General features: G+C 44.9%; 1 protein-coding gene across 1 annotated transcript; it reads right to left on the bottom strand.

The window, feature by feature from the left end:
• Positions 1-7189: 7189 nt before the first annotated feature.
• LOC136489773 (uncharacterized) lies at positions 7190-16246 on the bottom strand. Its single transcript, XM_066486321.1, has 4 exons — positions 14938-16246; positions 9675-9789; positions 8430-9008; positions 7190-7655 (listed from the first exon to the last, which is right to left on the bottom strand). The coding sequence occupies exons 1-4, from the start codon at positions 16244-16246 to the stop codon at positions 7190-7192; spliced, it is 2469 nt and encodes an 822-aa protein (XP_066342418.1).
• Positions 16247-17145: the final 899 nt, after the last annotated feature.

Below are 17145 nucleotides of genomic sequence, written 5' to 3'. Positions count from 1 at the left end.
TTGTAGGGGCGGCTGTGGGTTACAGCCGCCCCTGATATATTTTGGCATCCACTAAATTTTGGCACCAAAATTTGAAAATTCAAATGTGGATCACCAGTAAATGTGGCGCCAAAATTTGAAAATTCAAATCGATTAAGAGGTTGATGTATTAGAGGTTATATTTTGGCACCAAAATTCAAATCGTCATGGTAGTAGATCGCCATATTACCGTTGCATATATATATATATATATATATATATATATATATATATATATATATATATATATATATATATATATATATATATATAAAACCACGCTATTTAATATTAATTCGACTAATATATTACAAAGTATATTACACATCCAACAAAGTATATTACACATGTCATGACAAAAGTTTCTTCAAAATCCTAATCTTAATCCTTCCCACTCCCGAAGATGCCTACAATCTTGAAATTCTTCATCTCGTCGAAGAGCAACTTGAAATTGGGATCCATGGCTCCACGAGAGCGTTGGAGACGGGTATAGTGGGGTGTGAAGAGTGGGAGGGGTTCCAGGATGGAGAGAACAAGTCTCTGATACCAATTGTTAGCAACCGGACTAGATTGCTCACATATAACTGGATTCAAGCAAGTAGGATACAAGATTTCAGGAGAACTAGTACAGAAAGGAAATCGGAGCAGCGAAGAAATGAAGAACCAATACAGAAAGGTAGACTTGGGAAGAAGAATAGTAAACTAAGGAAAATGTATTCTGTTCTGATAATTTGTCCCCCCTGCCCTCTGGCCCCAACCTGCCCCTTTTATATCCAAGGCGTGACTGTCTGGCTTGGGTTGCCTTGGGCCCACTAGGTAGTGGTCCTGACATTCCCCCCTTCTTAAGCTTCGGCTTGCCCCCAAGCCGATGGAGAAGTTTGGAACCACCGTGATCCCCAAGGAAACTGGATGATCACTTTTTGCTTTGATTCCATCTTGGAAAGTTGTCCATAGTCTTCATTGGCGTCATCATCAACCACATCATCTGTGCAGGTAGCTGCCATGGTGGCTTCCAGAGCAAGTGAAAACACAACCAATTAGGAAGCCAAATCATAACTGGGAAGCCTGCACTCTCAGTTTTGGACGATTCTTCTCCAGCTTGTGTTGCTGCAGCATCTTGTCTTGCTCGCTCTTCTTCCCTAGAGATCTGAAGGGCTAGCGCCAGCTCTGTGTCCACATTTGAGTCCACACCAAATTCAAAACCCGATGCTCCACTAGCAGTAGCAACAATAGCTTCCAGTTTCTCGTGCCTTTCACCATCAAACTCCCCGAGGTAGACAACAGCAAGAGCGACATTGTTCTTCTTCAGATTTTTCCTCATCACTTGCAGCAGATTCTCCCCACCCATTACTGGGCTTGTCGGCAGCTTGGCAAAAACCAATGGAGTACACAGGGAAGCTGATACAGCAAAGATATCCATTGCAAGGGAGCACCTAAGTACAGCACCATGCAGCGCGCTCCCATAATCAAGAACAGACTGTGCTGCACATACCGTGATGAAGCTGATTACTGATGGGCAACTTGGACGGATGGCAGTGTGCAACATCTCAAGGAAGGTAGACAGTGCCTCCATCAAGAAGTCACTCTGCCCATATGCTTTGATAGCTTGAGTAACTGCATTCTCTGAACAAGACCAACAGACCATCACAAGGTTTAGCATTCCTTGGTGCTGCTTCCACTCAGAATCAATGAATTGCCCTGCAAGTGAAATATATCCAAGAGTTTGGCTATTGGCCCAAAACTGTACTGTGAGATTTATCCTTCCAGGAATATTTCCAACTTGCTTCAGCACGCCTTCTCTATCCTTCAGACAAACTGCATAAACGTCTGCCTCCACTGCGTCTGTATTAACCATGTCCTGGAGCGACGATGCATTCGGCATGGCAAGCATCGGGGACAGGAAGCCCAGTTTTTGAAGACTCAGTGCTAACGTTGAGCTGCTAGCATCTCTGTAAATTCTATAGCATGACTGTTGATTTCCATCAAATGTAATTTGAAGGATTCCAGTTTCCATCCGAGCTGCCGACACAACAACAGCACGTATCCTTGCTACTGCAATTGGACAACACTGAAATAGTGGTTGCATATTAGATGTTACTGTAACCACGAGATGTTCAACTCCCACAGGAGATACTCTTTTGAGCATGGATGCATGTAGTATAAGCAGGCCCCATTGACTAACACTAAGTAGCAGCATAGCTCTCCTATCATTGATGAGAGGCAAGAGTATTAGAGCAGCACAAAATGATTGAAGCCAGTGAACTGTCTCCCTGCAATTGAGTTCATCTTGCACTGCACCTTGAAGTAACTCAAGCCAATGTTTCCAACCCTCTTGATATTTCACACAATGGATGAATGTGACCCTACACTGGTGCACTGCACGGTGAAGCACATAACTCACTGATAACTGAAACCATATCCCTTTGCTTTGGGGAGGTGGCCAAGGAAGCATTGGCCAGAGGCTACCAGGTTCAGGTGCAAGCAAATTTCCAACCACTACTCTAGTCATACCTTGTTCAGTAAGCACTTGGGCTTGAGATGGTGGTAGCCATGGTTGCTGCTCAGCCCAATCCAGTGAAAATAACAGCCACAAGCTCACCACATTCACATCACAGCTCCTCACATACACTACCGGCGCACCAATCAAGTTGAAATCACAGGGATTAGTGAAATCACCTCCACAGCTGAGAAGCTCCTCAGCTTGTAATGCCGAAGTGTCGTGGATGATAGCAAGACCCTGGCGGCCCACAGCCGACAGCGCAGCGCCTCGGACAGCAGTGCGAGCATGGAGCACCGCAGCAGATGGCAAGGCAGCACACTGGAAGGTGAACACTGGTGTAGGCATGCTTGCTGATAGAGGTTGGTGACAGAGCGACATTTCAACGAACACCCTTGCTGTATGAACGGAGTGAGCACCTGACTGGCTGCAAGCAGCAGCCAGGGCCAGCAAGGACCCTTCTCGTGGTGGAGTAGGAATTGGCGAAGTCGTTGCTGCATCCGGTGGTGGTAGGAGAGTTGGCGCTGTGGCGTGGCGGCGAGCTCGGCGAGGAGGTAGGGGGTGCCGAGGTCGGCGTGGATGAGGTTGACGGAGGCGACGACGGTGAGGGCGTGGTAGGCGCACGCGTCGGGGCCCGACCACGAGCCCGTCACGTTGTGTGGGTCGGAGAGGATGGCACGCCTCCATGCCTGCAGTGCGACGCCTTCGTCGAGCACGCCGAGGCGGACGAGGAAGGGCACTCCGCGTTCGGGGAAGCCAAGGCGGGCGCGGAGGAGCACGCCGCGGTCCGCGAAGCCGAGGCAGGCTCGAACGAGCAAGCCGCGGTCGGCGATGCCGGGGCGGACGTGGAGCGGCACACCGAGGTCGGCGAAGCGGAGGAGCACGTCGCGGCCGTGGACGCGGCGGTGGAGGCGCACGACGAGCGAGCCGCGGTCGGGGAAGCCGAAGAGGACCCACAGGCGCAGCCGGAGGAGGTGAGGTCGCCCTGGAAAACTGGTACTGGACCGACGGCCTGGGCACACCTGGGGTGAAGAGCACAGGTGCAGCCGTGATGAGCGCGGCGGCGTGGTGGCGAGGAGTATCTGCGGCGTCGGACTGGGCGCGGGCCGTCACGGGGACGGGGTTGAGTTCGACCGTGTGGAGGCCGAAGAGGTCTTCGGGGACCGCGGGGTGCGGCGCAGGGGTGTTGAGCGCGTCAACGAACCACTGGTCGGTGAAGGCGCCCTCGCCGGCGGAGAAGTCGTGGATGCGCTCCTCCAGGACGCGGGCAGGCTCCTCGAACAATCCGCCCCAGTTGTCGACCACGATGTGTTGCGACGCGCTGAACGGCTCGGAAGCGGCGGTGGAAGCGGTGGGCGCGGGCGTGACGCAAGCGGGCGCATCGGGGTCGGTGTAGGTGAGGCAGCTCTCGATGCGGACGATTGTAGAGGTGGAATGCTCGGTGATGCTCAGCTCCAAGGCGTCGAAGTGCTTGGACTGCTCGTCGAAGCGCAGGGACTGCTCGTCGAACCGAGCATTGAACTTCTTCATCTCGTCGAAGAGCAACTTGAAATTGGGATCCATGGCTCCACGAGAGCGTTGGAGACGGGTATAGTGGGGTGGGAAGAGTGGGAGGGGTTCCAGGATGGAGAGAACGAGTCTCTGATACCAATTGTTAGCAACCGGACTAGATTGCTCACATATAACTGGATTCAAGCAAGTAGGATACAAGATTTCAGGAGAACTAGTACAGAAAGGAAATCGGAGCAGCGAAGAAATGAAGAACCAATACAGAAAGGTAGACTTGGGAAGAAGAATAGTAAACTAAGGAAAATGTATTCTGTTCTGATAATTTGTCCCCCCTGCCCTCTGGCCCCAACCTGCCCCTTTTATATCCAAGGCGTGACTGTCTGGCTTGGGTTGCCTTGGGCCCACTAGGTAGTGGTCCTGACACAGATGCATCTGTGCCCATCTCTAACTCTTCTTGATCAGGTTCCTATATATGGAGGACACAAGTTTACTAAGTGTAACGAAGAGTACTCGAAAATGACGATTGGTCTTACATCCAACAGTTATCACATACCTCTTCACTTGGGATGTAATTTGAATCAGCTTCATCCTGATCTCTAGGCCTCCTTTTCCCGCTCATGCCTGGGAAAGGATCTTCGGGCTCAACATATGGCCCTTCTTCCTCTTCTAGGTTATCGTCATCTTCTTCTTCAGCTTCGGCCTCGTTATGTATGACTTCACCCCCATCACCGCATCTAATCATCTCCATCATCTCTACCTCCATTTGTGATTCAAACAACTCTTTACTGAGCTGCTCTTCTTGCCTAGTTGCCTCGAAATCCACGTTGTACATATTTTCGTCATTGTCATGTGTGGGCTGCTGCGGAGATCCTGTCATATTGTTGATTCTTCTGAAAAGGTTGACATATGCAATCGTTAGTCTTATTGACTCGTCCGGTGCTACGAGCCAAACAAAATAAATATATATTGTGACTAGGATCAAGACATCTCGTTATTCTTATTGACTCGTCCGGTGCTACGAGCCAAACAAAATAGATAGATATTGTGACTAGGATCAAGACATCGTTAGTCTTATTGACTCGTCCGGTGCTACGAGCCAAACAAAATAAAAAGATGTGACTAGGAACAAGACATCGTTACTCTTATTGACTCGTCCGGTGCTACGAGCCAAACAAAATAAAAAGATATTGTGACTGGGAATAAGACAAGGAACAACAAATGATCATGTATTTCATTCTCAACTTTAGCCTTGATTTACATGCATAATACAGATGGAGGATAACATAATAAAGATGACTTAGTGCCTCAGTTTATTTCCAAGGAAAACATAATAATGGTGGCAACAATCACTGCATATGACTTAGTGCCTCAGTATATTTGCAAGGAAAACATAATAATGGTTGCGATAATCACTGCATATGACTTAGTGCCTCAGTTTATTTGCAAGGAAAACATCATAAACTGCAGGATAATCACTGCATATGACTTAGTGCCTCAGTTTATTTGCAAGGAAAACATAATAATGGTTGCGATAATCATTGCATATGACTTAGTGCCTCAGTTTATTTGCAAGGAAAACATCATAAAGTGCGGGATAATCACTGCATATGACTTAGTGCCTCAGTTTATTTGCAAGGAAAACATAATCACTGCATATGACCTAGAATAGCACATTTGAAACTGAACTCAAAGAGCATAATATAGCTCAAATTCCAATTAGCTCACAAAAAATAGAAAGCTGAAAAGACAAGTAAACAGTCCAAGCCTCAAGCCTCACATTTATACAGCAGACAGAGAGAAAAACACATCAAGCTCAAGCCTCAGCATACCAGAATTGGGATAGCTCAGATTTAGATCAACACCATTTCATCTAATCAAACAAAAAAAGCACAGCACATTCTAGGTGTTTATTTGAGACAACCCATAAAACATCACTTATTTGTAACTGTAACTGGATGGAGTAACTGGATGGAGTAATATATCTCAACCACATAGCACTTGGCAGAAAATAGCCTATAATCCACTCACTCTTGAGCAACAAAACAGCACATGCAGCTCATGACTAATCAACTCAAATATCAAATACACAGGAGCTCTGAACTTAAAAAAATATATACTTGCATAGTTCTGAAACCCGAAATATATCTGAAAACTGTAGAAGCATAGCCATACTTGGATAGTTCTTAAAAACTAACAGCTTACAACAACAAAAATTCCTACTGAAAGTGAAAAAAAAAACTAAACTCAGAACTACATTCACTGAACAATGACTCAAACAAGGATAAGCAATTTACAGTATGGAAAATATAGCATAACTGTGAAACAAGGTTATGTGTGTAACTAAACTAGATTCATGGAGTGCAAAATAATGAATACAAAAACTGAATACTCAACTTGTGAACCTCAGATTAATGAAAACTAAACCATTAAAGAATTAAATTCTCAACTTAACTCATACAGGGTACTGCTCAAAGAAAAAAAAAGACAGCAGCCTGGTTCTATTCTTGATAACCTGAGAATGATCCAACAAATTGCCAACAATTTACAGAGAAAAGTAACTAGAAGAGCTAATATGCATCACAGCTAGCGGACATATACTCATCAACAAAAATTGATCCAAGCATAAGTCATATACTAATCAACAAAAATTGATCCACTAAGTCATATACTCATTGACAAAAATTGATCATCATAGACACTAAGCCATATACTCATTGATAAAAAATGATCATCATAGGCACTAAGCCATATACTCATTGACAAAAATTGATCATCATAGGCACTAAGTCATATACTCATCGACAAAAATTGATCATCATAGGCACTAAGTCATATACTCATCGACAAAAATTGATCATCATAGGCACTAAGTCATATACTCATGGACCAAAATTGAACATCATAGGCACTAATTCATATACTCATGGACCAAAATTGAACATCATAGGCACTAATTCATATACTCATGGACCAAAATTGAACATCATAGGCACTAAGTCACAGAGCACAGCACCTCTCCAGCATCACAGAGTACATCACAAAGAGGCAGGGGACAGCACCTTGCCGGCAAGACATCACAAAGAGGCAGGGGATTGGACAGAGGACAACCACCACTGAGCACAGCACCTCGACGGCATCACAGAGAGGTCAGGGGACAGAGTAGCCTCACCAAGATAGGGCGGCGCGCCAGTCCAGGAATTCCGGCGAGAAGCAGGCCGGAGATAGAGGTGGGGATGGTGCGGCGGAGGCGAGAGGGTGGGGAGGAACTTCGGCGACAAGCAGCCACGACGACGAGAGGCACCGGGGCGGCGGCCGCGACGATGAGCCGAAGGGGCGGCGGCCGCGACGACGAGCCGAAGGGGCGGCGGCCGCGACGACGAGAGGCACACAGCACCGCGCGAGAGACGGCGGCGGCGAGAAGCAGGCTGGAGATAGAGGAGGGGATGGTGCGGCGGAGGCGAGAGGGTGGGGAGGAACTCCGGCGACAAGCAGCCGCGAGGACGAGAGGCACAGGGGCGGCGGCCGCAACGACGAGCCGAAGGGACGGTGGCCGCGACGACGAGCCGAAGGGGCGGCGGCGGCGGCGGGGGAGAAGGCGCTAGGGTTCGAACTTTCAGCAGCCTGGCGGAGTCTGTGGATGAAAAGCGCGCCCTGGGACTTAGAAAAATTTCGCAGCAGCGCGCCCAGTATTATATAGGCGGGCCATTTTCATGGGCGCCGCCCCTACAAATCATTTCTAGGGACGGCTGGTAAATCCAGCCGCTCGTAGAAATAGCATTTGTAGGGGCGGCTGGTGTTTCAGCCGCCCCTACAAATATTTTTCGATTTTTTCTTTATTAAATCTCCTATATGATTTAATAAATCACATATATATTTTACAAAATCAGATAAATGTTTTAATAAATCTCCTATATGATTTGATAAATCAAATATAAATCAGAAATGTTTTTTATATGTTTTGATAAATCTCAAACACAAATTTCTTATATGTTTTGATAAATTTCCTATATGTTTTATTTAGTCTTCTGTATCTTTTTCATATATACTTTTTGAATAAATGTTCTATCTATTTTAATAAATCTTAAATATTTTTCTGATAAATCATAAATGTTCTCTAAAATCTTATCTAAGTTTTTTTAATAAAACATCTATGTATACATGTAATATATATTATTCTATGTATTTTAATAAATAATAAATGATCTTCTAATAAGTAAAAAATGTTCTAATTGCAAACACTTGAAGCATACATAGTCCCACGACACATATATATTATAATCTCACACACTTACATAGTCATACATAGTTCCACTACACATATATTATAATCTCACACACTTACATAGTCATACATAGTTCCACTACATATATATTATAATCTAACACACTTACATAATCTCACTACCCATTCACGGTTTTTCCAGGCACATCTTTCCTTTCCCAAGGCAATATGTCTTTTGGCAGTGCTTTCTCAACATTCCTAATCTTCGTTACAAAGTTTGTGAAGAGCTTTAATTCTTCGTATTGGTTGAAGTTCTCAATGTCCTCCACGCCGTCCACTCCTATAATTCTTTGTTTTCCAGATATGACCACATGCCTTTTCTTTCTCTTTGGAAGGAGTTCATTTGCTGGGTCTTCTACATAGAAAACCTGTGCGACACGTGAAGCGAGCACCCAAGGATCATCTTTATAGCCTACATTGCTGAGGTCCACAAGTGTCAGCCCGTAGTTGTCCACTTCGATCCCTTGTGGGTGTTTTATCCATTGGCAGCGAAACATGGGAAATTGTATACCCATTCCATAGTCTAGCTCCCATATGTCCTCAATGAAGCCAAAGTATGTGGTTGTCTGGTTACGTGCATCAATAGCATCGATGCGAATGCCGCTGTTTTGGCTCACGGATTTCATGTCCTTTGCATTGGTGTAGAACGTGTATCCATTGATGTCGTACGATTGCCATTTAGTAACTTGGGTAGAGGGCCCTCTGGATAAGCAATGTAGAGTCATCTCAACTTTTGTTTCTCCTACTGGTAGGTCTAGCGCCTTGAATGATTTAGTGAAACAAAGCTTGTGCTGCTTCAAGACCCAACCCTCTTTGCGACCATTCCTTTATGCTCGAATGACATCCATGTGTTCATCGATGTACGGTTGCACCAAGATTAACTGTTGAAGCACGCTGTAATGTGCTTGTTCCACATCAATGAAATCCTTGCTTATCTAGACCTTTTTTCCTGTGGTTCCCTTTCCTGCAAGCCTGCCCTTGTGCCGGTGAAAATCGGGAAGGCCGATACCCCTCTTGTCTTGTAGGTAATCCTAACAACACTTGACGACCTCTTCGGTTTTGTAGCCCTCTATCATAGAACCCTCTGGGTATGATCGATTATGTACGTAGCGGTTTAGAACCGACATGAATTGCTCATAGGTCCATATCTCATGTAAGTAGCAAGGGCCCAATGCACGTATCTGTTCAATCATATGGATCATGAGGTGTGGCATAATATCGAAAAAGGCTGGGGGAAAGCACATCTCAAGCTGATTTTAGGTTTCAACCACAAATTCCTATAGATCGTCAAGCTCTGCTTTATGGATGGTCTTCTCTGAGATCTTGATAAAGAAGTAGCACATACGAGTGATGACCATCTTTACATACTCTGGCTTGATAGCCCTGATTGCAATAGGTAGGAATACTGTCAGCAGGTTATGGCAGTCGTGGGCATTCCCTTTTATGGACAGGTCCTTCATCGACACTAGTCTCTTCAAATTTGCTGAGAAACCAATCGGAACTTTGATCCCACGCAAGAAATTGCATACGACCCTCTTCTCTTCTAATGGCAAGCAGTAGCTCGCCGCGGGTAAGAGAAATTTGTCGTTGGCCTAAAGTACTGGGTGAAGTTGTGGCTTGACATTTAACTGCACCATGTCCTTTCGGGGCGTTAAGGGAATCCTTGTTCGATGTGTCCATCAAGAGCCCAATTACACTCTCACACACGTTCTTCTTTAGGTGCATGCCATCTATGGCATGGGAGACCTCTAAGTCTAGCCAATATGGAAGGTACTTATAGAAGATTGACTGCTTCTTGAAAGGCACCCCTTCGATAGGAGGTATGCTTCTATTGATGGGGCCATCGAAATTCCTCTTCCCGTACACGACCTTTATGTTTTTCACCATCTCAAACACATGCCTTCCATCCTTTTGTCTCTCTGGAGCAGTTTCAAGCTCGGGCCTGTCATCATATTGTCGATACGGGACCCATGGGGTTTCCCACGGAGAAGAGAGAAGAAGACATAGTCCAACTAGGATTCCCTACATGTAATCCTACTAGAATTAGTTGCACGTAATCCTACTAGGATCTCTACTTTGTAACCGACTAGGACTCCCGCCTCTCCTGGACTATATAAAGGAGGGCAGGGGTCCCTAGATCAGGACCTAGACATAACCGACAGAACTCACAACCACAACATACCTCGCAACACAACAAATAGCGCAGGGCGCAATATACTATCCACACCAGACTGGACGTAGGGCGCCGTGACTTTTCGGCGTGCCGAACCAGTATAAATCGTTGTCTCCCTGCGTTTACCATCGAGTTCCTGCAAACGCCGATACCCCTCCGAACAAATCACCATCCCGGGTACCCCGTGACGGGTTGCCGGTGGTAAAACATCGACAGCTGGCGCGCCAGGTAGGGGACCTCGGCGCTTTGCGTTCGAGAGCTCGGTGGACCTCAAAATAAAGATTCGCCGCGACCCTCGTCGGCCTTGTCGACAACTCGCCGCGGCTCTCGTCAACCTCGTCGATAACTCGCTGCGGCTCGGAAGACGCCAAGATCAAGATTCGCCGCGGCTGTCATTGGCATCATTCGACAACTCGCTGAAGCGCATGTTCTCGGCGACGTCCTCGTACATCCAATCGATCGTTCAGGCTGCCGCTGGGAAGGTGCGCGTACACTAACAGCAACCCGACGTCTCGAGGCATAGTACAAGCAGCCAAGCAGCTAGGCGGTACACGGAGCCACTGGAGGACAAGTGCAAGCCGAACTAGAATCAGCTTCGGTCTGATCACGGTGCCAAGTCCGAATAGAATTAATTTACTCAACTCCATGATGATTCAACTCCATCACGGACAACCTATCCAGAATGGGACACAGAGCAAGACGACATCAGGCAGATTCATGAGAGAAAATATGGGATGACGTATACATCAGCAAAGCGACAAAGATTCCGTACACAAGCTAATACAATGTTTAGAAGCAAGCACGTACAAGTCCTAGGGCCAATTCTATCCAAGCCGAGTACTGTATCAAGCAAAAAGTCCTGGCATCGGATACAAATTCTACTATGACAGACAAGACGATATCCATCTACTCAAAAGTACATGCAAAGGATGCTACAAGGATGACACAAGCAGCAAGCTAGCCAAAAGCAATCAGCGTATTAATATTTGGTTTTTTCATATACGCGTATATATGCAAATATACATGGAGAAGGCACATTGACAACTCAACTGGAACGGATCCAGTCAAGAACTAGATGATGAGAACTCACCACGATGTCCAACCACTTCAAGATGCAAATAAAGAAGGTGTACATACACGTACATACATAACAAGCCATCCAGCCAAATCAGAACCAAGCCAGAAGCTGACAAGATGTCCAAGACCACAAGCAAATTGCATCGTTGCATCAAGATCCACCGGGTTGTTTGGCTATATGCACACGACGACAACTCGGCTCCATCAAGAATCTACCAGGGAGCAACTTACCTCACCATGCAAGCCAAGATGACGAAGCAAAGCAAGGCCAATGGCAACGTATACGTGTATATATTCGTGCGCGAACAGATGTCTACGACTGCCTCAAAAAAAAAGGGAGGGGGTCAACAAGAAGGCTCACGTCAAGCTGGAAGGGTGCACCGCCCCCACGCCGTCAGCGCCGATCACAACAACAACTCGACGACTCTACCGTGTGACGCTTGATGGACTACTCCCACTACTCGGACTCAACCGGATACTCGACAACGGCTTCCTGATACTCGGCAGCGACTTCAGAGTACATGCGACGGGTTCCGAGTTGATCTGAGTACTCGACATGTCGGCGACAAGAGAGCTATCAAGTCTACCTCCATCTATGCCAACTACTCGGCTGCACGCCACACCGATCAACTACCCGCCTGCGGTGATCGACAACTCTGCCATGAACCAAGCTAAGTAACGCTTTAATTTTTACATTTCGGATATTATTCGTATGCCTCTGTGGCCATATCATCTTCCCCTAATGGCTGTTAGTTTCCTCGGATCGTAAGCCTTAATTCGTGAAGCTTGTTTTCTCGAATGGATGGTCACGTCAATGAACCTCTGAACCATACGGATGGTCACGTCAAAGAACCTCTGAACCATACGGGTGGTCACGTCAATGGACCTCTGAACCAAACGCGAGATTCAAGTGCTTAAACGTAACAGGCTACTACCCAGGAAACTAACCGACCTAGTAAGGGAAGACACAAAAAATCATCATGCGAGCAAGCATAGTGCTCAAGATACAAAAAAATCATCATGCGAGCAAACATAGCGCTCTAGGTCTTCTCTTAACGGTCGCCGAATTCCTCAGGTAGAACACGCCTTAATCCGTGAAGCTTGTCTACTCACATGGACGGTCACGAACCGAGTACCAGGCTCACATGGTCATGTCATGAACCTCTGAACCATACGCCAGAGATTCAAGTGCTTAAACGTAACAGGACACTACCTGAGGAATTTGCATGTCCTAGCAAGAGCAAGACGCAAAAAGTTTATATACATTTCATAATGCCGGGGTCCGCCCATGATTGATTATTCAAATATGGGACATGCTCCCGACTTCATATCCGGAATGTCATTTACAATATATTTTTATGTTTAACATGCAGGAGAGCTACATCTATACCATGAGATCGGGGAAAACACGCTCTTGAGAGCTATTTTACTCAGACAAGTCCAGAAACAACCTGGATTGATAAAAAAAGAACCCCGACAAGGTGCGGCAAGGACCAAGACAAGATCAGAAAGAACCCGGATTGATAAAATAAGAACCCTGACAAGGTGCGGCAAGGACCAAGACAAGCGTTTAGAAAGAACCTGGACGAAGCGCAAACAACCCCGAAGAGGTGCTGCAAGTACCAAGACAAATTCAGAAAGAACCCAGATTGATCAAAAAACAACCCGGATGAGGTACAGACAAGATCAGAAACGACCCGGATGAATAAAAAACAACCCGGATAAGGTACATACAAGTTCAGAAAGAACCTAGACGAAGTGCAAACAACCTGGAAGAGGTACATCAAGAACCAGAGAAGTCTAGAAACGACCCGGATGAATAAAAAACAACCCGGATGAGGTACATACAAGTTCAGAAAGAACCTGGACGAAGTGCAAACAACTTGGAAGAGGTACATCAAGAACCAGAGAAGTCTAGAAACGACCCGGATGAATAAAAAACAACCCAGATAAGGTACATACAAGTTCAGAAAGAACCTGGACGAAGCGCAAACAACTTGGAAGAGGTACATCAAGAACCAGAGAATTCTAGAAATGACCTGGATGAATAAAAACAACTCGGAAGAGCATCACGGCTTAGTCAAACACTAAGCTTAGGGGCTCGGCATTCGCTTCAACTACGCCCGGGGGCTCGAATTCAAGGATGAAAGACCAAGAATACAAGTACTCAAGACTACAACAAAGACAGCACATCAAGACCCTTCATCCGATTTCTATTCTAAAGAAAAGTATTTGGAGAAGGTTCGGGGGCTGCGGGATACATAACCCCCCAAAATTTTTTGAAGACAAGAATCTGGACCCTCCAACTTTTGTAAGCAAAAGCAAGAGGCTCGGGGGCTACACTCAGTGAGTGCAATTTTTACGAAAAATTGCACCCACCAAAAAAGAACTCAGAGCAACCAAGAAGACTAAAGGGACCCTCTGGCTTCTTGTCCCAACAAGCAAGAGGCTCGGGGGCTACACTCAGTGAGTGCACTTTTGTCCAAAAGAGCACATCAGCCGAAGAAAAGACAAAGAAGACCATCTCAATGTTTCACTTCAAGAAGAACCTGGAATGGATTAACAACAACTCAACGAAGACCAAGAAGAACAAGAAGGCTTCTGAAGCTCATCCATGAGATGCTCGGGGGCTTGTCGATACGGGACCCATGGGGTTTCCCACGGAGAAGAGAGAAGAAGACATAGTCCAACTAGGATTCCCTACATGTAATCCTACTAGAATTAGTTGCACATAATCCTACTAGGATCTCTACTTTGTAACCGACTAGGACTCCCGCCTCTCCTGGACTATATAAAGGAGGGCAGGGGTCCCTAGATCAGGACCTAGACATAACCGACAGAACTCACAACCACAACATACCTCGCAACACAACAAATAGCGTAGGGCGCAATATACTATCCACACCAGACTGGACGTAGGGCGCCGTGACTTTCCGGCGTGCCGAACCAGTATAAATCGTTGCCTCCCTGCGTTTACCATCGAGTTCCTGCAAACGCCGATACCCCTCCGAACAAATCACCGTCTCGGGTACCCCGTGACGGGTTGCCGGTGGTAAAACATCGACACATATAGCCTATAGTACATCTTGCCTCGGTACGTGTGAGTAGCCTTCAAAAAACGTCGGTACCTCATATAAACGGTCTTCTTAGATGCATCAAGGAACACCCATCTAGTCCCAACCAAGCATGCAACACATCCCGTCTTCCCTTTAAATTGTCCCGACAAAGCAAATAGTGCGGGATAATCATTAGTAGTGACAACGATAATTGCTCTGCATATGAACTCCTCTTTTTGGAAGGCATCGTACATTGGGACCCCGGTTCTCCATATAATCTCCATTTCTTGCATCAAGGGCTCTAGAAACACATCTATATCCATACCTGGCTGCTTTGGCCCTTGAATGAGAATAGCCAGCAATAGGTACTTTCGCTTTTGACATAACCACGTGGGTATGTTGTACACGCTTAAGATCACTGGCCAAGTGTTGTGGTTGCTAGTCCTTTCATTGAACGGGTTCATTCCATCTGTGCTCAAGCTGAATCGAACATTCCGTGGGTCCCTGCTAAACTCTGGATACTTAGCATCGAATAGTTGCCACTGTGTACCATCTACCGGATGTGTAATCTTACCATCATCTTGCTTGCGCTCCACATCCCAACATGTCATCAATGCGGCTTCCTTTGGGTGAAAGAACATACGTTTCAAGCGGTCCGTCACTGGAAGGTACCACATGACCAAGGCAGGAATTTTCCTCTGATGTGGATCATGCCCTAGAGGAATCTCCTCTGGTGGATCAGAATTTATGGCCATATTTTTCCCACCCTTTTTCCTCTTTCCTCTACCGGAATTGTTTTTGGATTCAACATAATGGTTATTCTGCTTGTACCGATTAGCACCACACCTCGGGCATTTGATCAAATCCTTGAATGTATCGCCGCGATAAAGGATGCAGTGGTTGGGGCATGCATGGATCTTTTCAACCCCCATGGTCAACGGACTAATAACCTTCTTCACTTCGTACGTGTTGGCAGGGACATGGTTTGGTTGTGGGAGAACCCACGACATGAGGCTTAATAGATAATTGAAGCTGCAGTCCGACCAACCATACTTTGCCTTCAAAATTAAAAGCTCAAGCACAAAACATAACACGGTCCAATGACTTGGGCAACATTTTTCAATGTTGTACAAGCTCTCTGTTGCTGTCCTCTTCAGCATTTCCAAATGTTGTTTCCCCCTCGAGCTCTTGAGTAACACCTCTGGACCAATGTTCCATAGCAATTCCTCCAAATAATCATCATCTTCTTCATCACCGACTCGGCCGCCGCCACCATCATCATTGCCCGCGACATGTACACCATCTGTAAAATCACTATGAACTTGGTCGAAGCGATTACATTCGTCATTAAGCTCATTGATGCATTCATCCATAAATACACTGTCATCATCGTCCAGTGCATCATGAAACAAATCTACTTCTGCCTCAACATTGACATCCACTTCACCGTGGCTGGTCCAAATGGTGTAGTCCTTGATGAACCCCCGAATGAGCAAGTGAGATTTGATTCTTCCCATGTCATGGAAACCCCATATATTCTTGCAATTTTCTGCGGCTTCAATGAATCCATTCAAATTGGAGAGAAAATCTTTCGTACACCTTAACGATCCATACATCCATGAACTTCTGTCCATCTCTTAAGCCCTATAAATAAACTTGAGAAATATAGTATTACTGCAAAATAATAATTTATAGTTGACAAATATATTAAAAAATTCCATCATTTCAAATTAGAAGAATGACATATGGTTAAAGAAAAATGGATTAAATGTATTAAATGAGGACCTAAAATTAGATCTATATGTAATTTATAATTGACAATTATTAAAAAAATTCCATCATTTCAAATTACAATGAAATATAGTTAAAGAAAAATGGATTAAATGTATTAAATAAGGACCTAAAATTAGATCTAGATGTAATTTATAGTTGACAATTATATTAAAAAATTTCCATCATTTCAAATTAGAAGAATGACATATAGTTAAAGAAAAATGGATTAATTGTATTAAATGAGGATCTAAAATTAGATCTACATGTAATTTATAGTTGACAATTATATTAAAAAAATTTCATCATTTCAAATTAGAAGAATGACATATAGTTAAAGAAAAATGGATTAATTGTATTAAATGAGGATCTAAAATTAGATCTAGATGTAATTTATAATTGACAATTATATTAAAAAATTTCCATCATTTCAAATTACAATGAAATATAGTTAAATAAAAATGGATTAAATATATTAAATGAGGACCTAAAATTAGATCTAGATGTAATTTATAGTTGACAATTATATTAAAAAAATTCCATCATTTTAAATTAGAATGACATATAGTTAAAGAAAAATGGATTAATTGACCACACTAACAAACCCTAACAAAAATGGCATCTAGATCTAGATGGAGATGCAAACCCTAATCACACTAATAGACCATAGAAATCAAGATCTAAGCATTAATTGGCAACCTAATCTTGTTCCTCTACCACATCCAACCAACTTCTATCAAAAATTTGCATCAATTCCTTCCAT

This window comes from Miscanthus floridulus, chromosome 10 (genome assembly GCF_019320115.1).
Source record: "Miscanthus floridulus cultivar M001 chromosome 10, ASM1932011v1, whole genome shotgun sequence".
Lineage (NCBI taxonomy): Eukaryota > Viridiplantae > Streptophyta > Magnoliopsida > Poales > Poaceae > Miscanthus > Miscanthus floridulus.
This window is presented reverse-complemented; position numbering and strand designations above follow the sequence as displayed.